General features: G+C 54.6%; 8 protein-coding genes across 8 annotated transcripts; 5 read left to right on the forward strand and 3 right to left on the reverse strand.

Moving 5' to 3' along the window:
* Window positions 1-1,794: 1,794 nt before the first annotated feature.
* On the reverse strand, window positions 1,795-3,499 carry ISF_03525 (import inner membrane translocase subunit tim-50; the record flags this gene model as incomplete). The annotated part of the gene is made up of 2 exons (XM_018847131.1): window positions 1,795-2,427; window positions 2,501-3,499. The coding sequence occupies 2 exons, from the start codon at window positions 3,497-3,499 to the stop codon at window positions 1,795-1,797; spliced, it is 1,632 nt and encodes a 543-aa protein (XP_018706020.1).
* Window positions 3,500-4,433: 934 nt separating this feature from the next.
* On the forward strand, window positions 4,434-5,387 carry ISF_03526 (hypothetical protein; the record flags this gene model as incomplete). Its single annotated transcript, XM_018847132.1, has 1 exon — window positions 4,434-5,387. The coding sequence occupies one exon, from the start codon at window positions 4,434-4,436 to the stop codon at window positions 5,385-5,387; it is 954 nt and encodes a 317-aa protein (XP_018706021.1).
* Window positions 5,388-5,697: 310 nt separating this feature from the next.
* On the reverse strand, window positions 5,698-6,904 carry ISF_03527 (hypothetical protein; the record flags this gene model as incomplete). Its single annotated transcript, XM_018847133.1, has 2 exons — window positions 5,698-6,484; window positions 6,573-6,904. The coding sequence occupies 2 exons, from the start codon at window positions 6,902-6,904 to the stop codon at window positions 5,698-5,700; spliced, it is 1,119 nt and encodes a 372-aa protein (XP_018706022.1).
* Window positions 6,905-10,775: 3,871 nt separating this feature from the next.
* ISF_03528 (cell wall serine-threonine-rich galactomannoprotein Mp1) lies at window positions 10,776-11,519 on the forward strand (the record flags this gene model as incomplete). The annotated part of the gene is made up of 1 exon (XM_018847134.1): window positions 10,776-11,519. One exon carries the CDS (start codon window positions 10,776-10,778, stop codon window positions 11,517-11,519), a length of 744 nt encoding a protein of 247 aa, XP_018706023.1.
* A 1,627-nt stretch (window positions 11,520-13,146) lies between these two features.
* ISF_03529 (Major facilitator superfamily domain, general substrate transporter) lies at window positions 13,147-14,909 on the forward strand (the record flags this gene model as incomplete). The annotated part of the gene is made up of 5 exons (XM_018847135.1): window positions 13,147-13,280; window positions 13,342-13,560; window positions 13,644-13,842; window positions 13,965-14,228; window positions 14,307-14,909. 5 exons carry the CDS (start codon window positions 13,147-13,149, stop codon window positions 14,907-14,909), a joined length of 1,419 nt encoding a protein of 472 aa, XP_018706024.1.
* A 77-nt stretch (window positions 14,910-14,986) lies between these two features.
* ISF_03530 (WD40 repeat-like-containing domain protein) lies at window positions 14,987-16,921 on the reverse strand (the record flags this gene model as incomplete). The annotated part of the gene is made up of 2 exons (XM_018847136.1): window positions 14,987-16,799; window positions 16,875-16,921. 2 exons carry the CDS (start codon window positions 16,919-16,921, stop codon window positions 14,987-14,989), a joined length of 1,860 nt encoding a protein of 619 aa, XP_018706025.1.
* A 2,858-nt stretch (window positions 16,922-19,779) lies between these two features.
* On the forward strand, window positions 19,780-24,036 carry ISF_03531 (cullin binding protein CanA; the record flags this gene model as incomplete). Its single annotated transcript, XM_018847137.1, has 4 exons — window positions 19,780-20,021; window positions 20,084-23,120; window positions 23,177-23,515; window positions 23,572-24,036. The coding sequence occupies 4 exons, from the start codon at window positions 19,780-19,782 to the stop codon at window positions 24,034-24,036; spliced, it is 4,083 nt and encodes a 1,360-aa protein (XP_018706026.1).
* A 577-nt stretch (window positions 24,037-24,613) lies between these two features.
* Window positions 24,614-26,299, forward strand: ISF_03532 (D-xylose-proton symporter; the record flags this gene model as incomplete). The annotated part of the gene is made up of 2 exons (XM_018847138.1): window positions 24,614-24,697; window positions 24,800-26,299. 2 exons carry the CDS (start codon window positions 24,614-24,616, stop codon window positions 26,297-26,299), a joined length of 1,584 nt encoding a protein of 527 aa, XP_018706027.1.
* Window positions 26,300-26,361: the final 62 nt, after the last annotated feature.

Raw genomic sequence — 26,361 nt, forward strand, 5'->3', positions numbered from 1 at the left:
TTGAATATGTATCGATATTCACTGCTTTTCTTGGCACACGCTGTGCTGTATTCTCACGCCGCCATGGCTGTGAAATTTGGCCAGCTTGCTGTTGGATGGTGTCTCAATCATCCAGAGGCACAGGCTGGGTAAGTTGATTACTTAGAATGGCCGGAGATGACGCTCGCTAACACATACTCCCTAACAAGATATGCGCAATGCATCAGCAAAGTCGTTTGCAAGCCATCTGACCAGGCAGGCCAACCTGACTCCGACCCTGCCGCTTGCCTGTCATATGGCGAATGCGATTGCTCTCGAATTGAAGACAAAGACTGTGATGAGTATGCATCCCGACCTGGCGGAATTTTAGATTGAAGTCTAATGACTCCCATACTTTTAGATACTTTCAGTGCATCTCCAATTCCAAATGTGCCGCGTGTACTGCGCCAGACACGACGTCTGCACCGTCGACATCTACAGTTTACGCAACTGAGACACTCACTCCAGGCACCTACACAATCACATCGGATGGAACTGTCATGGCTGCTGTTGTACCTTCTCCCACTGCTACAGTCACTGACTTTACTACAATTACCAATTCTGTCATAATGACAGCGACATCAACTTTGACCATCACGAGATACCCGACTGCTCACAATACTCCAACTGCTACTGCTACCGACATTACCACAATCACCGATTCTGTCACTAAGACGACCAAGTCAAAAATGACAGTGACTAGCACAAGAGTACACACGGTGATTAGCACTATATTGCCGACAGCTACAGCTGCTCCAACTTCCGTACAGACTTCTCTATACAAGACGATGACGACATCAATGTTTTTCACAACAAGGAGCACAACTCCAACCGAAACATCTCCTCCAACGTGCCCATCGTACTGCGATTGCGGACCAAAATACGGAGATCCTGATGCGTAAGTTGACACCCTCATTCATGTGCATCATTGCTTACCCTTGTAGCTATGAAAGCTGTCTTCAACAGCCCGAGTGTGCTGGTTGCGGGATCCCATTCCCCCCTGTGCCGGAGCCTGTTCCTGAATCGACTACCCATGATTCGACGACCGCGGCATCCGCCAACCCGACCCCGTCATGCGCTGCTTGGTGTGATTGCTCGAAGATCAAGGATAAAGACAGCCATAAGTACGTGCTTTAACAACGAGGGAGGAGTCCCGCGCTAACCAGCCGTGTAGCTACTTCCAGTGCATCACCAATACCGACTGCGAGCGTTGCCTCATTGGTGGTAGACGATCTGGCAAGCGAACGATTGCCAAGTAAATGGCACTGATGCGAAATGGAGACGAGAGCACAGATTTGGGACCTATACAAGATGTCTTGAACAATCATTTCTTTAATACACCTGTAGTATACAATGACATCTGTACCTCGCACATCGATGTCTTTCACTTTGCCCGTGTTCAACTTCAGTGTCCCCTTTCGTCGACAGAAGGTGCCCAACATGGAAGAAACCAAAAAGAAAATGCTGAATCTATATAAAGGACATATCCTGCCCTGCCCATGCAACCCTCCCGATGATACTAAGACACAGCTGCTGCGTCACAGCCAGCCCTCTCTCCTTTTTTTCTTTCTACTCAGTGTGGACGGTTCGTAGTCCTACAAAAAATTACAAAAAAGTGGCGTAAGAAGTTTGTTTCGTTTTTGGCTTCGACTGCGTGGCGAAGATGACGAAGACTTGTCGGTTATTATTCCTTCCATGCGAGCTCATCGTGAACCCGCCAATGAGGCGTGAATGGGGAGAGTAGAGAACGGCTCCCCTTGCTTTTCTTCCTGTTCTTTATTTGTTGGCCTCGGAGGTAGCAGCAGGGGCGTCCGCGGGCTTGGCGACGCCGAACCAGCCGCCAAAGGAGCCCATCATGTTGTTCATGGCCTCCTGCTGGGCCTTCTCCATCGCCTCCTTCTCCTCCTGGACCCACTTCTCGCCGTTCTCCTTGATGTTCTTCGCCATGAACTCGTAGTTGCGCTGGCCGCGCTCGCGCGCAATGTCCTGGAGCATCTTGCCCTGGGCGAAGGCTTCGCTGGCGCTCTGCTCGCCCTCGGCCTGCATGGCCATGCTCATGTTGCTGGACTTGAGGCCGAGCATGTTGCCGATGGCGCCGAAGCCGGAGACCTTGGGCTTGCGGGCGGACGGGTTGCGCTTCTCAAACTCGCGGCGCATGACGGCCTCGCGGTGCGCAAACTCGGTGGGGATATCAGTGCCCTCAAAGGACTTGATGACGCGGCGGACGTCGTCGTACTCCATGGTGTGGATGTACTCGAGGAAGGGGATCATATTGATGAGGCCACGATCGGAGGAGTTGCCCTTCCAGGGGGGTAGGATGATGGCGTTTTCGGGCTGCTTGCGCACGAGCTTCGCGTCCGTGTCGATCATGATGACCTTGGACAGGTCACGGTTCAGGTACGAGAGATCCTGGATGATATCCATGTTAGCGGGCCTGTAGTTTCGGATCGAAGTGCACGCGTGGGTAGCTGCAGCTACTTACCTTGACAATCTCGCCGTCCTCGAATTTGGTAGCCTCACGGTATAGTTTCCAAATGATAATGTGGTAAGGGTCCAGCTTCTGTAGCACATTCTCTGCCATGACGCTAGAGGCTGTGGTGAAGAGGACGAGCTCATAGTACTGGGATAGGTAGAGAAGGAAGTAATCGAGGCCCGGCCGCTTGGCGACGCGCCACCCATACTCGCGCGACCACTCGCTGTGGACGAGGAGCTCGTCCAGGCTCAGACACAGCGTGTACGGGCGCGCAAATAGCGGCTCGGGGTCGGGAAGCAGCTTGTCGAAGGCGGGTTCTTGGTAGTAGGTGATGGACTCGGTGGTGCGGGCCTTGACCCTGTTCCACCACAGGCCGACACCCCAGCCGTTGGGCGCGTCTGGGTGACGCTCGGCATCGATCGAGTCCTCCCAGTTGCGGCCCATGTAGACCAGAGTGGCTGCGCCTCCGATGGCGGCCAGGGCCATCGCAAATCGTGTATATTTTCGGCGGTTGAGCTGATGCGTCGATTCGTACGAGTCGTATGGGTCGCGACGTTGGCGGGAAGTCGAGCTTTCTTCCTGCTCGATCGTCTGCAGGTACGACGCAGGTTTCTGGCCGGCCTTCTCAGCCATCTCCTGCGCAAACGTGGAAGGAATGCCCTGCGTCAGATCTGGGAGCTTGTGGAAGGGTATTTGTTCGGGTTCCTTGGCAGAATCGGTCGAAGAGTCGGCGGCCTCGGCCGACGCATCCTTGGGCTGTGGCTGTTGCTCCGAGGAAGCTTCGGTCGGCTGGTGAGATGACGGAGCTTCCTCGGAGGCGGCAGGGCTCTTCTTTGCACCCTCGTTGGCTTGTGAGGCAGCGCTCTTATCGTTCTTCTGCGAGTAAGGTCGGGCGAGCAGCGCCGACGGCACGGCGATGGCTGCGCGGGTGCGCAAGCTTGGGGCGGCGGCCTGTCGGGCGAGACTGGCAATGCCCACACGGGGAGCCAGGACGAGCCTTGACAGCATGTTGCAAGGCGTGTTTCAAATCAATTGCAGCGCGATGCGACGGCGAGACCTGAAGCAGGGAATTGTGTTGCGCCTTCACACCAGCTGCCGCGGGGAATTTGTTGTTGTATGTCGATAGACGAGGGTACAAGAATTAAAACGCAGGAAGACTGCGTTGAAGCTAACCAGCATGCCTCCTTGTCCACCAAAAATTTCCCGGCTGACCTCATCCAGCGGTAGTGGAACAGAAGTGGTGCCACCAGGAATCGGCAGTGGTTGCCCGGAATTTTCATTTCCCCGAGACCCGGACAGGTAGGCGGAGGCAGTCTTAGCGGCATGTTATAGCGGCCTGCTGCCCTGTATTTTGTCCTTTAGCGCTGCAGAAGCCTGAAGTGGAGTTCCCGGGCATGTGTCGGCAGCACCTGCAACCTGCAAGTCATGGTCTGCAACTGTCTCCGGTCTGTCACCGACTTGGGCGATACTCTCCCACCTCCCTCACTTCAGTAGCACGAGACTTTGTCCCTAGTTCACTGCTCCCTCCGCGCCTCGTGTTTTCCGCTCCTTCATCTTCTTCCCCGTTGGCGGCCGTGCCCTTGATATCGTCTCCCGCTCCTTTTACTCTTCATCCAGCTCGGCGCAATGGCCGCTCCCGCTGCAGTCTAGAGGGTGGTTCCTAGATGACCCTTCTTCGCGACATCGCAATGGCACCACCCTCAACGCTGTACTCTATTCTCAGAGCTGTTTAATACTGATCAGACCCCGTCTGGACTCCGATTGAATTATCTCTAGAAAAGCTTGGAATATTTTGTCGACGAATCCCCAGCGCAAACTCTTCTACCTAGACGCTACGGAGATAACAACTTCGCCACCCATTCTACGAGACCAACACCACTCCGCAACTTCCACTGGCGGGCACACGCGCTTGCTACGGGAATTCCTCAATCTATTTCCAAAAATGCCTCGAAAATCTGTGAGGCGCGCCTCTACGACACAGAGGGGTAACCAGCCGACACGCGCGCAGACATCGGCAGAGCTAACAAGCGTCAACCCTTCGTTCGCAACTGGCTCTGCCACGGAGACTGAAGAAGTTATAGCCTCTATTGCTTCATTGACACTTGACACACCCCTTCGCACATTTCAAAAGCCAAAGCCAAAGGCTCCAGAGAAGACATTCCCGCTTCTGTCCCTGCCATCGGAGCTGCGAATCAAGATTTACGAATACTTTTTTGCCGACATCACTGAGGTCTTGGACTTGACACGAGAGAACCATAAGCGCATTCACAAAAGACTGGGCCTGATGCGGACTTGCCGGCTCATTAGCAATGAAGCGACACACCTCTTTTACAGCACTCGAACCTTTCGCCTCTTCCCTACGAGTACCGGCCGGTACTTCAAGACAAAGAAGCCTCTTTTGGCCCGTCTTTCCGCCAGACAGCGACAATGCCTGACCAAGATTGAGATGCGCCTTGGACCTGGCTGGAGCGCGCCACCCCCTGGATGGGTCGTCAATGCTGCTCTCGGGCTAAAGGACTGCATTCACGTCCACACTCTATCCGTCTATGTTGAGGTCGACCCGAGTGACAACATCTTTAACAATTTTCGCCGCGCGGATGGCTTTTACGAGGAATTCAGTCGAAAACTGCTGGCAGAAACCCTGAAAGGTCTGCCAGCGGTTCGCACTATTGAATTCGACGCATACGAAAGTGTGCAGAAGAGAGGCGCAATGATGCGATCTCTCTTCAGCATTGCCACCGCATCAGACAAGGTCATCACTTGGGGCCCTGATCGCGGATGGGTTGGTGCACCGGAAGATGAAGAACCGCCTACCAAAAATGGCGTCCCGAACCGATATCTGGATAGTATACCTATTACTGGATTCACAGCGCAAAGCTTTGTTGCTGTTGCGTAGATTATTCTTGCTACTTTTGCCACTTCACCTTTTGTGTTATTGAAACTGGGTATCGTGAGATTGGCCATCTGAGAAGGTCAACTCGCTATGAATTTACGACAGATTATCTGACTTTTGGCCGTGCAATGCATCGGGACTATTACGGCATCACCTCCTTCATATGGCAACGGGGGTTTCAATTTTTAACTATGCATTCAAATATATCATGGCTTGTTGGCTAGGAGTATCAATAACTAAACTATTTCCACTCCACCATCCCCGTTACTACCTTGGTTCGTCTCTCATTAAAAACCAAGGTGTGCTTTTCCTGCTACTGAGCCCCCAGCATGGCTAGGGCGTTCCGCAGTTCCTTGATGGCCGTGGGCACATCGTCAAAGTTAAGGGCTGAGATGGCCCATTTTGCATGCTTCTGGGCCTGGTTGAGGTCTTTGCGGTGTATATTCGTGGCCGGCGCATATGCCGGCGTCGGCACGGGGGCTGCCGACGGAGCCATCACCGACGCAGGCACCTCTCTCGGCTGCACCGCGGGGAGGGGCTCCGGCGGCGGAATTATTTCGGGAGCTACTCTGGTCGGAATCGGGGATGAGGGTTGCGGAGGCGGCACATGCGGCCGTGAAGAAGAGGGCGACGGCGTCGGTTGTAGGTTTGTTGCTGCCTGAGCGGGCGGCGGCGGCGGCGTGGTGATCGGGGATGGGACGAATGGTGGCTCCGGCGACGTCGCGGTGGGTGGTGACGGTGGTGCTGCGGGGAAGAAGCTCCCCGCTTCTGCGTCGGTCGTGGGCGGTAGTGGTTCGCCGGCGTCGGGGACCTCCTCGAGCGAGACTGGCGGCGGCCCCCAGGCGTTATCCGTGCCTCCTCCTGTCGCGGCGGGGTCGAGCCCGATCTCGGCCAGGTCCTCCGGTGAGAGCGCGGCTTCGGGCTCGGGGGCCTTCGGGTTGGACTCGTTGGGGTCCTGGCCCTGGCGGATGGCCTTGAGGATGCGCGCAGCGTTCCACTTGGCGAACTTGATCTTCTGGAGCGTCTCGGGCTCGGGCGGGCCCCATTCGCGGGTGAGGTCGAAGAAGGTGGCGGCTGCGTCGAACGTGTCTGCCGTTTGCCTAGACAACGACCAGCCTCGTTTAGCAAAACAGTCCTTTCCCCCCTGTAGCTCGTCCCGGCGCAGCACAACACTCTCCTTCTTCTTACCTCGTCACCTTGTTGGCGCGCATGGTGCGCTCGGCGCGGTCGAGCGTCTCTTGGGCAAAGACCTCGACATAGGCCTGCCCGGCGGCGTTGTCGACGATGGCGTCGTCGTCGGGGCGCTCGGCCTTGGTGGCCTCGAGGCGCTCGATGAGGGCGCGGGTGAACTGGAAGCAGTCGTCGTCGGTGGTGTGCAACCCCTTGCCGACGATCTGGTTGACGGCGTGGTACTCGCACCAGTAGGCGAGCGCGGGCTTGACGGCGCGCAGCTGGTTGGCGCGGTTGACGAACCGGCTGATCTCGGGGATCTTGAGCGCGGCGGGGAGAGGCTCGGCCATGGTCGGCGTTGCGGGTGGTGGTGCTTTTGTGTGCGCAGGCCTCTGGGGTAGCAGGTAGCAGGGTCGGGCTATGAATATTGATAGTTCCTTTTGAGGGTTCGCTGGTGATGGTGATGGCGATGGCGGTGCTTGTCGGGGGAGCTCTCCAGGTTGCAGCCTGCCATGGCTTGGCGGGATGGAGAGGGGCTGACGTCAAAGTGCCATCACGTGTGGGAGTCGCAATCTCGACAACAGCAGATTTCTAAAAGATGCATGGAGAATTTACTCGCAATTGATAAGTTTTGGGACGATACGGAATTGCATAGAGAACAGAATTCGAGTAGCCATATTGACACTGAGTTGTGAACAGTTCCTTCATACTTGTTAGTCGGCGTAGCTAGCGTTATGGTGGTATAAAGACAGACAGCAAAAAGCAAAGCTCAGAGCTTGCAAAATTATGACAATAGCACTTTGGCAAGTTTGTGCAGATAGAATCTACAAACCGTAGGTTGCATGCCACTGGCGATGTATTAAACGCTGCTTGACCGTGCTCCCTCCTGGTTCTTAGCGGCGCACCGTGGTAATAGTTACCCTGAATGTCTCATGTCATCATCACATGTTGAAGACTTTCGCTCCCAGGTTTCAATTTGAGACGCAGTTGCCAGTTAATCTAAGACGGCTTTGATGTCTCAAATGTTGAACATATTTATTGAGTTACGTCTTGGTGCGACGCATCTGCGACGGCCGCTGCCAATTGGTGCAGGTAGCAGAATATCGGCAAAAGCCTCCAGTAAAGATGCCTCGATAGTAAGTCGCTAGGCAGAGACTCAGCCTTTCATTCCACTGGCCAAGCTTTGAGAGTGCAAGTTCGTACAATCGGCAATATAGTTGCAACTGGACATGTTGCATGGAGGTGCAACCCGCTCCTTTGACAAAAAATATTGTGAGGACGCCACACCTGAGTTGAAGAGCGTTCCTGGCCTAATAAAGTGGCAAGGGGCTCTGAGTGCTTCTGACAAGGTTGGCTGCAACTGCTAATTGGCCGAGTATCATGGCATAACTTCGTACTTTTACCACACGGTGGCGCTGTGGCTTATTGCTGCAGTGCCCATCTATTGAATGCAAGGCAAGGTTGACAGCTTGACAAGCCGGGCTCTGGCCAGCTTTCGAACGGAGACAAGGCTCGTTACTTACTAAAAGTGTTGTCCCTCATTATAAGTTATTAGTAACATGGTTGTTCTGGACTGTGTTTCCCTACAAGACACCCCGAGACAAGAGGAAACGAGTCTCTCGTTCTTCCAAGTCCTGGGATGGTTGAAAGGTAATTTCCACATTACAGTTGTCTTTTCCCCGCAACTAACTGCATCTTCATCTCCACGCAACCCAGCCGTTGCAGGTTAGGTTCGTGGCTCGGGTGATTAGGCCCGGCAGCACATTTTCTCGCTGGTTTCCATTTTTAGGGGGCCAGGTTCGGACGGCTCACAGCGGAATATTTCGGCGGACGATTCTTCCAAGGGGTTGGGCGACGAGATCAATGGATTGTGGCCATAAGGGTAATAGGATTTTATCGACGCGTCACTTATAAAGCTTGTTCTATCCTCTATCCCTTTGTAGGACGTTCGCCGCCATGAAAGAATCCCGCCATTCGCCCGCCATGTCTGTTTCGGTGTAAGTGGCCCCAAGGTAGCGCGCGGCTACATTAAAAAGTACATCTACATGCTGACAGATTGTTGTTCTGCAAAAGCTCTGAGTATCAAATGTTCATTTCTAGTACAAAATAGAAATACCTTTGCTTTTCCTAGCCTTGGGGAGACGGGGGGCGCGATAGAAGCGACAGCCAGTTCTCAACCTGTGGATTGCCCATGCTTCAACGAACTAGTATGAACAGAAAAGCACATGTTTTTAGCAATGTACAATGTATATTAATCAAATTTCCATTTCTGATGAGTTCTGTCTATAGGCAATACTGCACACCCTCCTTCCTGTCTGTGGCGGCTGCAGGAATATTTCCTCGCCTGTACTCCACTGCCTGTACTCCGTACATGTGAAGCTCCTGAGCGACAGTTGTTATGGAAGCAAATCCAACTGTGGAAGGAGTAGAGGGATCGGTTCGCCGGCGCCCCTCTATATTTGTAAAGCTATATGTTGCATCAGTCGTGGGGTCTGCAGCCGATAGTTTCAAGCGGGTTAATCTGTAATTAAAGCCTGACTAGGCCCTCGCCCATTCCAGCTCAAGTATCTTTACCCAACCGACATATTCTTAGTGAATTGAGAGCCCGTCATGGATTGTGCTAATCTGGAAAGGTTTTATGAGCTAACTGAGCCCTCAAGGCATTGAACCCGAGCCCATTCTCCCTCACATGAGTTTCCACCGCCGGGGGTGTGTCTCGATTTGGCCATCATGCAGGTGTGGCAAGCACACAAGAAAGGGGAAGGTGGCCAAGTCACTCAAATAGCAAGCCCGAAATTTGCCTCTTCCGGTGCCTGACTGGGTTGAAGTGGCAAGTGGCTTGCATTGAAGGATGAAGGAAGCTGGTGTCAGGGCCTGCTGTGGTTGGCCGCAGCAACCACTTTGTCCTCGTTTCGCTCTGACTGTAACGAGTTTCATCGTCGCGGGCAGTCGACCACAGTCCGTGAATTGAGGCCAAAAACCAAGTGTTTACCATGATACCAAATAACCCTGGGCTCATATCAAGTCGAACTCTCTTGGCCAGCAGGATCACCGCGGGGAAGCAAATCGTTCATGGGCAAGGGGAATCGGGAGGGAGCAGGTGGACCGGGCCGGTCCTAGAAAGAAAAGCGACAGCTTTTGCGGAGAACTGGCCGGGGTACTTTGATGTGCCTGTCATACATCATGCTATTATGGTGGTGTACTGCGTAGCTCAGTAGCTCAGCAGAAACCTCGAGCTCACAGTTGTCAACGAAGTCAGGGAGCGGTCAAAAAAAAAAAGTACGGAAACGTGCCCAATTTCCCAAGTGATGACGTTGACTTGTCCAGGTAAAGGGAATATGTCCGTGTGAAGGCGTTGGCCCAAGATAACACGAAATGACTCTCTTGCAGCGGCCATCTGCTTCCTAGGGAGATACAGCATTCGCTGTCAGAGCCTTGCGCGGCCCGAATATTGCTTTGATCCTGCACGGTACCTGAACCGAGCTTCAAGCTAGACTGAGCCTGTGTCCGGTGTCCGAATGAGGGACGGACGAGCTGACCTCTCGGCCGTCGCCGTCTAGATGTGCACCGCCCAAGGCTAATAGATCGATGAGTACGCGGACTTGCAACTAACCATACGACTTCTAACTGACAATAACTCCCCCTCTGCGTACATGTACATGTATACATACATACATACATACATACATACATACATACATGCAGACGTAGTTCTGCACCACGATGCCTGTCTGGGCCCGTGATGGGCTGACATCTTCCACCCCCCTTGGAGGATGGATGCCTGGCTGCAGCAACTTCTCTCTACTCGCCAAACCTGATCCACTCCCTGGTAATTCGTCTTATAATAATGAACCCATTTATACGGGCAGCCTCGGCAGCAACCCCTTTCACAGGCCACACGCCCCCCGATTGGAGGCGTCGGGTTGATTGGTATGGCGTGTAAGAGGTACCAAGACGCCTCCCTAGGCCCATGCTGATGATGGTGTATGCTTTGACAAGCTGCCGCAGAAACAAATTTACATACAATGTGGCCATCTCTCGCCGGCCTAAAACCTTGTGTTGTTTTCCCTATATATTCGCTGCCCCTCCCCGCCCCTTCCCTTGGACGCTGTTTCTTCCTTTCATCCCCATTAACCCTCACCTTCGCTTTTCTCGAATCTATACAACATTCTTTTACTTACAAAGTCTTCCTTCCAAGATTAAGTCTTACAAACCGTCAACATGAAGTTCGTCGTGGCTCTCACCCTTGCCTCCACTGCCATGGCCGGCATCGTCGCCCGTGACGCCACCATCATCAACGGCGTCATGAGTACTGTCGAGAGTGACATCGGAAAGGTCAAAGACGCTGCCGATGCCTACAAGGGCGACAAGACGGATCTCGTCAAGGCCGCGGACCAACTCGTCTCCGACCTCAAGGACGGCAAGACCAAGGTCGACGGCGGCCCCGACCTGACCGCCGAGGACGCCATCAACCTCACCAGCTCCGTCGACAAGCTGACCAAGGCCGGCACCGCGCTGACCGACACCCTGGAGAAGCGCAAGCCCGATGTTGAGAAGGCTGGCGAGTGCAAGACTGTGCAGGACCAGATCTCCGCTATCGAGTCCAACTCGAAGGCCCTCATCGATGCCGTCGTCAAGAAGGTGCCCGAGGCCGCCCAGCCCATCGCCCAGCAGCTCGCCGGCAAGCTCACCACGGTCCTCCAGCAGGCCCAGGATGCCTACAAGGACTGCAAAGACTCCGGCAGCAACAACGGTGGCGGCAACAAGAGCCCCAGCTCCGGCGTATCGACCACCGGCTCTGCCAAGCCGACCAGCACCGGCGCATCGACCACCGGCTCTGCCAAGCCAACCGGCACCGGCGGCGTCGTGCCCACCAGCTCCCAGATCACCATCCCCACTGGTGCCGCTGCCGTCTACGCGCCGGTTGGTGCCCTCGCCGCCGTCGCTGCTGCCCTTGCGCTCTAAGTGGCCATTCTTACCTCTGTCTCTCTCCTTTCGGCAGCGGGACGCTGACGTGACCGAATGAGTTGCTGTTCCTTTTCTTTTATGAGTATCTTGGCAAAAAAACGTGTATAGTACCCAAGTCTCCGTCTTTTCTCCCTGGTTTGCTTGAATCAATGCCTCGGAAAGGCTGATAATGTTGGGCGGATGGGAAGTTGTAATGTAGGTCAGCTTAGCTGGTAATGAGAGATCGCTTTATCTGGACCCTGATTTCTATGCGACTTTCCGTGGGCGAGATGAAACACTCTTTTATCAAAGATGCCTCCGAAATTGACCCCCCTTGAAGCAGCTTCTACTTTTTTTTTTTCAAGCGGCTGGCTAATGCCAGTGTTGATTGACCGCAAGCAAACCAAGCCGCGATCCTATACATATCCAACTTGGTGTGTAGTTGCAATTGCAACATCTGGGGGTAGCATCCTACCTCCAGCGTCAGTGTTCAGACGGACGACAATTGCCAGCTAGCAGCATTAATTTGAGCTCCGCGCGCGCTCGTATATGCATGCACTCCAGGCATAGGCTGATAGCCCCCCCACTGGATTCTGCGCGTGGAAAAGAAACCGCCTTAATTGGCTGGGAGGAAACAGGGTGCGGTTGTTCGGAATCAATGGTATCGGTATCGCTGATATAAGCTATGATATGGATCTATGCCCTAGCAATGAAATTGAAATTTGATCAAATTTCATAGAATTTATGTTAGGCAAGCGCTGGCAGCGCGGCGGACTCCGTCTGAGGGCAGCAGCGCCGCTCCGTTCACCGGCTTCCCCGCATTGGCGATTGATGTAATGTCTATGTTGCACTGACGATGGGGTGTGTGTTAATGCCCTTTTTTTACGGAGAACCTTCCATTCAGAAATTACACGGGCTCTGTTGTTGCTGGTCTATCACAAGAGCTGGTTGTTGCCAAGCCTGCCTGGCCACTGAAGCAGCGACTGTGACACTTGACTATCATCATTGATTCATCCGACTAATAGCCTTCCTTGTAATGCTTGCAAAATTCCCCAACGGTGCACTGCGGTGCTCCAACGCTAATTGTAAACTAGATGATTGCTTGCTGGAGCTGAGTAGGATTGTCAGTGGAACCTCCTTGCCGTGCTGGCCTTCGTCCCAGCATTCTATTTCTTCCCCCCATGTCTCAGTTCCCCTCATCCAAAGTTCATCAATTCGCTAAGGACTCCGAGAAGAGTTCATTCAAAAAATTCGTTCACACTGAGTTTTCAGTGCATCCGCCTTCGCATTACATCGTTGACTGCCAGGCGCGCTCTTCTCCCCGCGCCGGTCGATCATCACGGACTACGGCCCCGGCAACCTCCTCCGCCGCGGAAGCGGAACCCCGCGATAAGGATTGATTGGACTTTTCCAGATACCCCTGAAAGCCGTTGTCGGAATCAACTAACCCGTGGGAAGGCTATCTTTATATCAAGCCGCGTCTTCCCTACTGGCCGACTGGGAACAGTCCACGTTGTTACTATTTGACTACTCGCAGACTGAAGGACTTTTCGCAAACCGAAGGTCTATTTGCAAACCGAAGAAATATTTGCAAACTGAAACGCATCTAACGGGACCGCCTCCTCATAACAAACAGACAACAGCCATGGCCGACGACAAAGAGAGCGTTGTCGTGGATCGTGGCATTTTGGAGAAAACGGGCTCGGCCACGATAGCAACGACGAGCAACATACTGTCCCCGGAGGAAGACAAGCGACTGCTACGAAGAATTGATCTTTGGTAAGAGGCAGGCGGCCACTGCATCCAACACGAGAAGGTACTGACTGACAGTTTGCATCAGCCTGCTCCCCATCTGCGCCGTGTCCTACATGTTCCAGTACCTCGACAAGTCGGCGCTGAGCCTGACAGCCATCCTGGGCATCCGGGAAGATCTTGGCATTTCCGGCAGCGCATACTCGTGGGCCAACAGCGTCTATTACCTAGGATATCTCATCGCTTCCTACCCGGCCGCGGCTCTGATGGTCCGCCTGCCCACCGGAAAGACGATTGCCGCGTCAATGTATGCTCCAACCATTCCCCTGCTTGCGATGGCGAAACAAGAGCTTTACACCCTTCCGCTGACCACCATCTTTTGCTCTTCAGCTTCTTCTGGGGATGCATCCTCATCCTCACACCGCTCTGCTTCAACAGCGCCGGTCTCCTCGCCAACCGCTTCTTCCTCGGCGCCGCCGAGGCCGCCATCGCGCCGGGCCTCGGCGTGCTCATCTCCATGTGGTACAAGCGCTCCGAGCAGCCCCTCCGACATGCCGCCTGGTTCCTCGGGAACTCCTTTGCGGGCATGGTGGGAAACCTGATGGGTTACGGCATCGGCCACGTCCACAGCATCGCATCGTGGAAGGCAAGTCCCATCCACCACCCATCGCTTCGACGCGCCTGTCTTTTAACACTGTGTTGTACATGTAGGCCGTCTTTGCCATATTTGGAGGCGCGACGGTGGCATGGGGCCTCGCCATGCTCTTCGCCCTGCCAGATGTCCCGAACAAGGCCTTCTTTTTGAACGCGGAGGACCGCGAAAAGGCCATCGTCCGCGTGCAGGACAACATGACGGGCATCAAGAACAACCAGATCAAGTGGTCGCAGATCCGCGAGGCCCTCACCGACCCCAAGATCTGGATCATCTGCCTCCTCCAGCTCTGCTCCAACATTCCCAACGGTGGCGTCGCCAGCGTAAGTCCCAACACTCTCCGGCCTTCCCCCCTGCCCTCCCTTTTTTCTTTAGAACCCCAGCTAATGCCACCGTCCTAGTTCGGCCCCATCGTCATCCAAGGCATGGGCTTCAGCACCTTCTCCACGCTGCTGCTCAACAGCCTCAGCTACGTCTTCCAGGTCGTCTTCGTGCTCGTCGCCACCGCCGGTAGCGCGCGCCTGCGCAACACCCGCACCCTCTGGATCGCCTGGGGCTTCTCGCTCTCCCTCGCCGGCGCCGTCGTCATCCGCGCGCTCGACCCGGCCCGCCGCTGGCCGCGCTTCGTCGGCTACTGCCTGCTGCTCGGCTACGTCGTCTCCTTCCCGCTCAACATCTCCCTGGTCACGAGCAACACCGGCGGCTTCACCAAGAAGACAACGGCCAACGCGATGATCTTTGTCGCGTACTGCGTGGGCAACATTGTCGGCCCGCAGCTCTTCTTCGCGAGGGAGGCGCCGCGGTACACGTCCGGCTTCCTGGCGATGCTGGTCTGCTACGCGTCGGGTATCGCGCTGTGCGTGGTGCTGAGGTTCTACCTGATATGGGAGAATCGGCGCCGAGACAGGGCGGCGCGGCCGGTGGCAGGGCTGGCAGACGCGGAGGCGATCAACCAGGCCGACATGACGGACGGGGAGATTGCACAGTTCCGATACGTTTACTAATAGATGCACGAATGATATTGGACGCTAGGATATAATAAGACGAAGAAAATGCGACAACAAAAGTCCGTAAGGTATCATCAGTTTGACGCTGAACGCACATCATACACCCCCATCTGCCCTCCAGCATCCCCCACAATTAAGAAACGGCCGTCGGCGGAGAAGGCAAGCTCCGTAACGCTGCCTAGGTCACTAAACTGTCTGAATCCAGAATCAAAACTGGACTGTATGTTGACTGCATCCCTGTCTGGCCAGCACCAGGCCTCTTGCCCGGTGATGACATCGAGTATGACAATGGAGCCTCGGGCGCCAATCTCAGATCCTGCACCGTTGCAATAGGCCACGAGTCGACAATCGGGAGATATGCAGGAGGCGCAGTTAGGAATTGGAAATGTCCGCGTCGAGTTGGCCGACAAGTCCCAGACGAGCACATGACGCTCTGTCACCTGGACGCGGGTCAAGTTGTACCCTGAGCCTTTTCGTGTTGCGGGAACTGGAATGGCGCGGAAGCTGGCAGGTATCCAGATGGACACGACCATGCTGCCGTAAGTGACGAGGTCAATGGGGACGGCAGTGTCAAGTTCCTCGTGTTGCCAAGGTCGCGCGACTCGATAGGGCTTCTTGGAGGTGGTCTCGTCTGACGTTTCCCACGCGACGAGAAGGGTCTCCCGTTTCGGCGGAGGGTGGCCAGCGATCGGAGGTCTTGGGCCTGCTGCGGCGACCACGAGTGGGCTTGTCGCCGAGATTGCCAGCTCGGGGAGTACCGGGGTAAAGGGCAGCCCGGCCTTGGCCAACTCGATGGTGCAGTGCTTGTAAAGCGGCTTCTTTCTTTCCTGCGAGGCCTGAAAAACCTCGATTGTCGCGGATTCCGCCGTATACACGGCTAGTGGACATCTTCCCCCGTCGAACATGTCAAAACGACCAGCGGTCCACCGGTCGGCGTCTCCAATGGTCTGAATCGACTTCTTTTTCGCCCAGTTAACAATTTCGACAGAGCGCCCGAAGCGGGTGGCGATGGCAATCAAGTTGGATGCTTCAGAGAGAATCGCGTGGCTGCGGATCATGTAATCTCTGGAGCGGGACCTTGCCTCGGTGTACGACGAGAATTTGATGGCATTTTGAAGCTCGCCACTGGCCAGGGACCATATTTTGATCAGATTATGCCCGTGTTTGCTCGCGAGAACCGTTCCGGTAGGCGATATGTCGAGATAGTGCACGCTATTGTTAAGCTTCTTGTCGTCGGAAACAATGCTCTTCCAGAAATGGAGAGTCAGGGCTTTCGGGGTGGATCGTTGACTAAACGTCCTCTGCAAGGGCGCCCAGGTTCTCTCGGGAAACGAGGAATACTCGTCTGTGCTTTCCGCAACTGCAAAACTAGGCGATGCAACGGTAGCAGGGCTGGATTGGGCCGGCTCGGCATAAATTGGATGGAAATTTGACCGCGATGAGCGGGCTGTGCTGATGGAGGATAAACTATTCGAGTCGATGGAGTAGTGACGCTGTAAGTTATTCTTAGGTGGCGGGATGGGAGGAAGAGGCTTTGTCGGCGCGGGATACAGGCTGTATTGGGACATGTTGTTGGAGCTAGAAATGCTGCGCAGCGACCGCCCGAGCGATGTCCTTGGATCCCTGGACACGGCTGGACGAGACTGGCTATATGAGGTGGTGGATTTGGAAGTTGTAGAAGACGCGTATTCATCGGTCGACCAGGAGGGTGCCCCAATGCTGCTGATGGGAGAGGGTGCTGGGGAACCGAGACTGTCTCGTGGTGGCGCGCGCATAGCCAGGCCAAGACGGGAGGAGGTGCGATCCCTTCGGGGCAGCGGGTTGTTCAAATACGCGCTGTACCAGTCCAGCTCTGGATCGTCAATATCGAGTAGCGCGAGTCCATGTCTATAAGATAGTTAGTAGCCTGCCACAGCGCCGTTGCAAGCCGACTAAATGAATGAATGAATGGTGAAGGCGCACCGTATGTGGTCCTTGTTGGCGCTTGTGGGGAGGTCCATATCAACCATCGAGATATTCGGTGGAACTTTTGGAGCTGACAGAGGTAACTAATCAGTCCAATGCGTGGAAGCTCACGCGATCAAATGCTTAATCTCCAGCGGTAGCAAAATTCGCCACGTAGACGGTATCCTGTGTAAGCCAGCTGAGCTCGGTAGAGTTGTGTTGCAGGAAGACGCCGTTGGCTTTTTTTTTTTTTTTTTTGAAAGGATGGAATTGAAGAACGATCAGGACTTGGGCCTGTGGCAAACAAAAAGACGGGCTGCTCAGCTTTCAACAATGCAACCCGTTTCTTCCCCCTCATACCCCCTTCACTCCACAATCGAGGTGGAATTATTAGACCCGAGTCATCAGTGTGGCCCAGGCTGTGTGGATGAGACCCAGAACCGGGCGACTACGGACGGTGCAAGTCACCACTTATTCGTACGCTTTACCAGTCAGTAATAATTCGTACCAACCAGCAGCTGAGCACGCCGGAGCGCCACCGAAAGCCACGCCAGAGTCTGAGATGGAGATGAGCTTTATTGGCTCTTCCAGTTGGCAGTAAACCAGATTGGGACTCTGAAAACCCCTCACACCATGTTTGCTGGGGCCGGGACCGTCTGCCGTGGCCACGGAGTGATCTCCAAGGGGCGACACAAGGCGCCTATGCTGGGGAGCCATCTCTATATTGTGCTACTAGGCCGGGCAACAGTGAGCGGCAGATGGTTTGTCGTAAAACGCCGTCATCTTTGTTTCCTGTACGCTGTAATGATTGTTAGTAGACGAGTACAGCGAGCGACGGCCTGTTACATAGAATGGCTGTTAGAACGCGCTGTTACCCTAATTGTCCGGCGCCAGCGCCTGGCCTTTGGAGAGACGAAGTTTGCCTTAACGGGGACCATAGTTACGGACCCATGGCCGGGGAACAGAAGCGAGGCTGTTTTCCAGTGGATCGCAATCCGTACCAATCCATTCTCGCGTGAAGCTGTGGCGGCCGTGGAAATGACCAGCTGAAAAAGGCAACGCCGGCGTGGAAACCCTTTTTCAACCCCCCGCCTACTGTTTCACCTTGTGATGAGTATTGGAAGCCAAGCTCACCGGCCTGGCAAATCATCTTCAGCTCAGTATTCGACGGTGTATGAATTGAATCCTCCATATTCCAACTGCAGCTTACAGGTGAGTCGTCACCAGAGTGGGGGTGTGAAAACGGCATCGGCACAAGGCGTTGTCTGTGCGTGATTGCTTCTGGTTCAGACAATGCAATCAATGCTGATCAAGATTGGGCTGTTCAGGTGACGGATCTTTCCCGCTCCGGCTGGGTCCTCATCCGCACAGTCGTTCGAGATCTCATCAGGTTGGGTCCGATTCGAAACCACCACCTGTCTTCATGCCGCGGGGAATACTCTATCCAGAGGCTGTGCAGATGACTTTACATTGCTGCCCTTTGCCCACAGCATCGGCAGCTATATTTGTTTCAGCGCCATTTCTTCGGCCTCTCCTAAGCCGGCCTCGAAAAAGGGCGGGCGCTATTTGGTCTGTTGTGTTGTCCTGCATATTCATAGCCTACACAGGTCAACCTCGGTCGTGTTCAAGTGCCGGCCTGACTCCTGGGGCCTGACCCCTGATCCCAGCGCAATTCAACAACGGCTTTCCGGTCAACGTCGTAGGCAACGCTGCAATTCTGCAAAGTCATTCTTCCGCCAAGACCGGACGATGGAAAGACAGATGGGAGCCATTTCCCCCATTCTCACTCACGGTTCCCACGTGTTAAACGGCCGTGGAGAAGGAAAGTCTGTAAGGCTGACTGTGGCTGATATTGTTGCGCGATGGTTGAACTATCGTAGTAGAGTAGGATTGACGTTCCAGCATGGTACAGACTTGTTTGCTGATTGGGAGTCGTGTAGCAACAAAGTAAACCTTTGCCTTTGGAATCGCATGGGCTTTTGCTGTAACGTTATGGAGGTCGTGCCCGCGTCGTCCACCGAGCCTGGAGGGTATCGATCTTGTACGCGCCGGATTTCCTAAAGGGTGTTGGTAATAAGTGATGATCCCCGCCTGCACCAACTCACTCATGCCCTTGTAGTTATTTGTCCGCACGTAAAAGAAGCGAATGTTTCAAATCATGGCAATTGAGCACTGTAGTTGGGTTGTTTGCTAATGGAAGAAGGATGACGGAGAGGACTTGCAGCTGAGTGGGGCGAAAGGTGTTTTGGTGCCTTGCCCTGGGGTTGCTGGTCCAGTGAGGGGAGATAAATGCGAGAGCTCAAGGTCAGTGAATGACGTAGAACGGCATGTACCACTTGGTAGAAACTCAGGTTTGCTCATCTCGTTTCAGAAAAGAAGAACTTGACAGGGGGAAGAAAGGTATCAACGGTTGACTGACTTATAGTTATTGGCGAACTGGGAGCACCATACCTGGCAAGGTAACCTTTTTGGTACAGTGGGGTTCTAACTGTCTGTCACCACGTCCTTTTTCCCAGATACACACACGGCTCACGAAATTTAAGAAAGAGCATACCACTTAAGCTTGATAAGGGAATACTCTTTCACTTGATGCATTTTTTGATTTTAAATAAACCCATTGTTTCTACTTTGAGTCCAACATGTTTAGCTAGGAAAATGCAAGCTGCTATGTACATACTTTTGGAACCCCACTGTACCAGCTCTGAGCTTCCTACCCCACCTCCGCGTCACAGCTTCCCTCTGCCTCTTTGCCGTCCTTTGTGAACATTTATCACCACCATTATCACCCTATCAACAGACGGCTCCGGAAGCGTGCAAGACACGGACAAGAAAAGCATCAAAAGGCCATCAGAGCAAATTGTATGCAGGCTTGTAAATCACGCTCCACAAGTGAACTGCTCGAGCTTCCGCAGCGGTATCAAAGATGGCCACCGTTGATGCTGCGGCGATGGCCACGCCTCAGACTGTTCTGGGCCATGTGGCGAAGCTCAACGACAATGATCCCGACTTTCGCTTCATGGCACTGAATGATCTTTTGAACATTTTTAAATCCGCGAAACACGACTTTCTGCAGCATGATTACAATGCCGCTGCGCGCACCGTCGACAACATCATCACGACGCTCGATGACCAAAACGGCGAAGTGCAAAGTCTGGCCATTAAGTGGTTAGTTGTGGTGCCGCGTGCCTAGATGTCTCTCGAAACTCAATACGCTAACATATCCATAGTCTAGGTCCTCTCGTCGGGAAAATCCCTGCCGCCCTTATTGCGCCGATGATCGACAAGCTATCGACGCTCAAGCTCAAAAACTCCGTGGACAATTCCATTCCATCATCGGCTTTGCGTCAGGTCCTTATTGCACTCCCTCGACCTAGTCCCGGAACCCCGGCCTCGACCGAAGTCAATAACGCATACGCAGCTATCAGCAGAGTGCTGATTCCGCGTCTAGTCGGCACTGACTCCAAGACCCGTCTTCCCTCTACGAATGATAAGCTTGACCTTCCGAAACCCCCTGTTGGGCTGCTCAGAGACAGGGCAGAAATCAGCGTTGAAGCTGTTGACGTATCCATTGAAGTCGTTCGCTGTTTTGGGCCTCTTCTTAGCCAGGAGGAAGTCGCATTGTTGCTCAATGCTCTCATGCTGCTTCTTGAAGGCCAGGAGATAACCTCTGTTGTGAAGAAGAGAGCTGTTGTTGCTGTTTCAATGCTTGCCGTTTATGTGTCGGACAAGCAACTGGAAAACGTCATAAAAACACTCACGGAGGGACTGGCACGAACGGATGCTACGCCTGTCCCTCGCCGTCTATATATTTCCATTCTTGGAAGTACGGCTCGTTCTATTCCGTCTCGTCTTGTTAGGCACCTGCCTCGAATTGTCGACGTCATTCTCAACGAATTAACGGAGAACAAGCTTGAAAGCCATCTGGAAAGGATGAATGACGGCGACGACCTTGGCCTGGAATTCAACGACGTCAGAGAAGCAGCTTTGGTGGCTCTCGAGGCTTTATTGGCTTCTATGCCGCAAGAAATGCGACCATTTACAGATCTTGTCATCTCGTCGTGTCTCCGTTACTTGCGTTTCGACCCAAACTATGCGGTCGATGAAGACGAAGAAATGGAGGACGACGATGAGGAGGAGGATGAGGAAGATGTCGACGACGAGTTCGATGCCGATGATGGCTTCGAAGATGACGACGATGACGCGAGCTGGAAAGTACGACGCTGTGCTGCGAAAGCCATTTATACCCTGATTGCCACTCGTGGCAGTGGTGACTTGCTGGAAAACGGGGTCCTGTATAGCTCGGCCGCTCCGACTCTCGTTAAACGTGTTGCCGAGCGTGAAGAGAATGTTCGTCTCGAGGTCATTTCGGCACTCTCCCTTCTCATCCGAAAAACTGGAGAAGGACTCCATACCGAACGTATCACTCTCGACGAGCTTGAACCCGACTTGACTGTGCAGATGCCGATTAGTCGCAAGAGGCGACGCCAGAGCAGTGGAGGTGGCCCCGGCATGTCAAAATCGATGATGGGCACCGGTTTAGTCTCCCCAGTCCTTGAAAAGGCACCTATGCATGGACCCCGCGCCGAACTGACGGCTCTTGTTCCCTCAGTTGTGAAGATTTCGGCCAAGCAACTCAAGGGCAAGTCCATTCCAACAAAGCAGGCCATCATCAGCCTACTCGATGATGTTGTCTCTGTGCTACGTGGTGGTCTCACTGATCATTTTGGGACTGTAATTAGTATTATCTTGGATGCTGTCAAGACTACTGGTTCCAACTCACTTTCGTCCTCGCTCGCGACAGGCGGAGGCACTGCATCCGCTACTCCCAGCTCGCTCCGAGTAGCTACCCTGAAGCTGATAAGCGACATTTCAAAAACTCACTCCTCTATGGTTTTGCAACCCTATCTGACGCAGATTGTGGACGGTGTCACGTCCGCGGTGCACGATAGATTTTACAAAATTTCAAGCGAGGCCATCCGCACATCCGAAGAATTGGTCAAGGCCATCACACCACCCCGATCACGAGGATCTGCGCCAAAATATAAGGGAGAGCTCGAAAAACTGTACAACGTGATTATGGATAGAGCGTCGGCGAATGACGCAGACGCAGAGGTTCGGCAACGAGCTATCCATGGACTTGGCGTCATGATCTCTCGAACATCCGCTGCTGACAGCGAGGCTCTATTACCTAAAGAGAAACGCGAGGCTGCGCTGACGATCCTTCGTGAACGCCTCAGGAACGAAACCGCCCGGCTTGCCGCCGTGCACGCCATTGATGGTGTTGCGGCATCCGCCAACACTCCAGGCCAGTTGGAAAAGAGTTGGATTCAAGATGTGGCTTTGGAGCTTGCGGCCCAGCTCCGCAAAGCCAGCCGACCACTCCGTGGCTCAAGCATTGCTGCACTTAAGCACCTTGTGCTATGTAAAGCTGCTGAGGGCCAACTGGAAGCTAATACTATTGAAAGGGTGGTCGCCGCACTTATGCCGACCGTAAAAAATGCCGACACTCATCTCCTCGGCCCCTCTCTGCTTATTTTGGCAGACCTTGTTAGGGACCACCCGCAACTTGTTCTGACTGACGAAGCTATTGCTGCTCTGTGTGAGCTTTTGAAGTCGCACTTGGCTGGAATTGTTCTTGACCAGCTTCTTACGCTCACCAGTGCAGTCGGAGAAAGTGGCGTAGGTGGTCCCTTGATGACGGCCTTGTTGCAGAACGTGAGCATTTCGGGCGATGCGGTTGTTGTTGGAAAGGTGATCGGAACTCTTCTCGTCACCGGTGGGTCGTCATCCGGAGTATCTGTGCAGAGCTTCGTTTCGGAGCTTCAGACTAGCTCAGAAGGTGGTGACGCGGCCCGAATCTGTCTCGCACTTGCCGTCCTTGGTGAAGCGGGCATGAGATTGGGCTCAAAATCGCCGCTGAAGCCGAACCTGTTCCTTGGGCAGTTCCGCGCTGAGCCGGACAAGGTCTCCCTGGCCGCTGCCATTGCGCTTGGCCGTGCCGGCTCCGGAAACGTACAAGCATTCCTACCAACAATTCTCCAGGAAATGAAGAATGGAGGCAACACTCAGTATCTGTTGATTCAGTCGATTAAAGAGATTCTGCAGTCTGTTTCCGACCAGTCAACTGATCTTCGGGACCAAGCTGTGTCCATTTGGGACCAGTTGCTTCAGGCCTCGGATACTGTGGACAACAAAGTGGTTTGTGCAGAGTGTGTAGGTCGTTTGACAACGCTTGACCCGACTAATTTCATGCCCAAACTTCAGGTAGGAGATCCCCGCTGCATCCTTTTGAAAGCATTTACTAATTATTCTTGGGATAGTTACTGCTCAAGGCTTCGTCGACAAGTGTACGCGGCATGGCTGTGCAGGCAGTGCGTTACACACTCCCCGAGTGTGATGAAGCTTTCGATGCTGTGCTGCGTCAAGTGTTGATCGATATGCTGCTCACGATACTGCAAGATAAAGACACGGAGATTCGTCGTCTGGCAATGACGACACTGAATTCTGCCGCCCACAACAAACCCGACTTAATTTTGCCCCATCTCGGTCAGCTAATGCCATTCGTGCTTACCGAATCGGTCGTGAAGCCAGAATTGGTGCGTGAAGTGCAGCTTGGGCCATTCAAACACACCGTGGACGATGGCTTGGAAGTTCGAAAGGTAAATCTTGTCTGCGATATCATGCGTATACAGAGACTGTTCTAACGTGCTGCCAGAGTGCCTATGAAACGCTGTACGCCTTGATGGAGACGGCCTTTAGTCGAATCAATAACATTGACTTTTACGACCGCATTATCGCGGGCCTCGGAGACGACAATGATATTCGACAGCTTTGTAACCTGATGATTACGAAGCTCATTGTTATCGACCCTGACGAGACTGCACGTCGACTGGATGCGATTGCAGAAGCTTATAGAAGCGTCCTGTCGACAAAGCTTAAGGAGAACGCGGTAAAGCAAGAGATTGAGAAGCAAGAAGAAGCAAACAAGAGCGTTCTGCGTGTCACTATTCTCCTGGGCGGGAAGATGAAGGAGCTCACAGGCCATGCTAGCGCTGTCACGAGTGCCGCCGGCGTATCGAGTGTCTGGACGGGCTACTGGGAATGGGCTAACAAGACCTTCGAATCTCAGCTCAAGAGCTTGCGCGAAGAGAATAGGGAGCTGCAAACACGAATGGTTTGATGCGCTGGGCTTTGTTTAGAGAGGCCTCATGAGTGGATGAACGTAAAGTTTCATCGAATGGCCTATACTCTGTGCTGCGATGAGGCTCATTAGAAGGGTATGGTGACGGCCAATGGTCACCACCTTGGGGGCACTGTCACCACCTTGGGGGAACTTGTAGAGGCTGGCTAGCAGATGATAACAATGAAGACTCCAGATACGGGGCATTCGGCGATGTTTCAATCATATTTCATGGCTCGCGTCCGTAGAGTGAAATGCCAACAAGAATGACTGCTTGTAGACAGAGGGAGTGCCAGAGCAGAGGCGGTAGAAGCAGCAATTCTTATTACTACGGCGTGCATACATGGAATGAAATCTCAATGCAACCCCCACGCATCAACTCCGCATCTCGGCGGCCGGGGCAGACGCTGCAAGCTAAACCCGGCCCGATCCTACCCAGTGTCTCATTGACGGGGGCTTCCCCGCGAGTCTTGTGTCGCGTGCAGTCAGCGACCTGCAGCCTCCCTCTCCTCTTCTCCTACCATATTTTTGCGGATAATCGGGTCATACCAGAGGGAAGTCAATCACCGGCATCACCATGATCTCGAACGCAAGCCCATCGAAGGACCAGGGGGTCTGGAGGCAGCTCCTCGACAATCCCTACATCTTTGGCCTCTCAGCAGTACGTTTCGCCCCGAGACCTTGCTCCTGTACCCACCTACCGCATTTTGCCTCTTCTCAGGGCCGCCAAAACTGATCGATGTCCGCCTCACCCCTCTTCTAGTTCGCCTCGCTCGGCGGCTTCCTGTTCGGCTACGACCAGGGCGTCGTCTCGGGCGTGCTGACCATGGAGTCGTTTGGTGCCGCCTTCCCCCGGGTATACGCCGACAGCGGCATAAAGGGCTGGTTCGTGTCGACGCTGCTGCTTGCGGCGTGGCTCGGGTCGCTCGCCAACGGCGTCGTCGCGGACGGGCTCGGCCGGCGTGGCGCCGTCCTGGCCGCCGTGTGCGTCTTCACGCTCGGCTCGGCGCTGCAGGCGGCGGCGGGTCGCGGGCCTCGCGGTCGGCATGCTGACGGCCACGGTGCCGATGTACGTGTCCGAGGTGGCGCCGGCGCCGGTCCGCGGGACGCTGGTCGTGCTTCAGCAGCGTACGTTCCTCCCTCCTTCCTTCGCCCGAGACTTCTGACAATGGTGAGCGGAAAAACAGTGAGCATCACGCTCGGCATCTTGGTTAGCTACTGGCTCGAGTACGGCACGCAGTACATTGGCGGCGTCCGGTGCGCCCCGGACGTGCCCTACAGCGGCCGCGGCGACCCGGCCGACCGCACGTTCGACCTCTCGCGCTGCAGGTCGTGCCCGCGCTGGTCCTCGGCGCCGGCATGCTGCTGCTCTTTCCCGAGTCGCCGCGGTACCACCTCCTTCGCGGCCGGGACGACGCCGCTCTGCGCTCCCTCGCCCGCCTGCGTCGCGTGGGACCGCACGACCCCTCCCCGCGCCTGCGCGAGGAGTACCTCGCCATCAAGGCTGAGGTGCTCCTCGACGAGGCGGTCGCGCGGGAGCGCTTCCCGGGCCGCTCCGGGGTGCAACGCGCTGATCTACTACGCGCCGGGCATCTTCGCGCAGCTGGGGCTGGCGCGCGGGGCGACGTCGCTGCTGGCGACGGGCGTCTACGGGGTGGTCAACGCGCTGTCGACGCTGCCGGCGCTGCTGCTGATCGACCGGCTGGGCCGCCGGCCGCTGCTCATGTGCGGCGCGGCGGGCACGTGCGCTTCGCTCACCATTGTCGGCGCGCTGCTCGCTGTTTACGGGGGGCGGCTCCGCGACCACCCGGCGGCGGGCTGGGTGGGCGTCGCGTTCGTCTACCTCTACGACGTCAACTTTTCGTACTCGTTTGCGCCGATCGGGTGGGTGCTGCCGTCGGAGATCTTTAGCCTGGGGGACAGGTCTAGGGCCATGGCTATTACGACGAGCTGTACGTGGATGTGCAACTTCGTCATCGGGCTTGTGACGCCGGGCATGCTGGACTCGCTGAGCTGGGGCACGCACATCTTCTTCGCGGCGTTTTGCTTCCTGGCGTTTTTCTTCACGTACTTCTTCGTGCCGGAGACGAAGGGCAGGAGCTTGGAGGACATGGATGCGGTCTTTGGGGATGCGGCGGCGCATGAGGAGAAACAGAGGCTGTTGGGCATCGCGGCGTCGCTTGGGCTGACGGCTTCGACTTTGACACCAGAAAAGGTCGATACTGCAACAGGGGAAACTCTACAGAGCCCGCAAGCTATATGAGGCTGGGAGCGAAACATGATGTTGAAAACGGACAAAGGCATAGGTCTATGTATCTGACTGTA

This window comes from Cordyceps fumosorosea (genome assembly GCF_001636725.1).
Source record: "Cordyceps fumosorosea ARSEF 2679 chromosome Unknown scaffold_6, whole genome shotgun sequence".
In the NCBI taxonomy this organism is placed as follows: Eukaryota; Fungi; Ascomycota; class Sordariomycetes; order Hypocreales; family Cordycipitaceae; genus Cordyceps; species Cordyceps fumosorosea.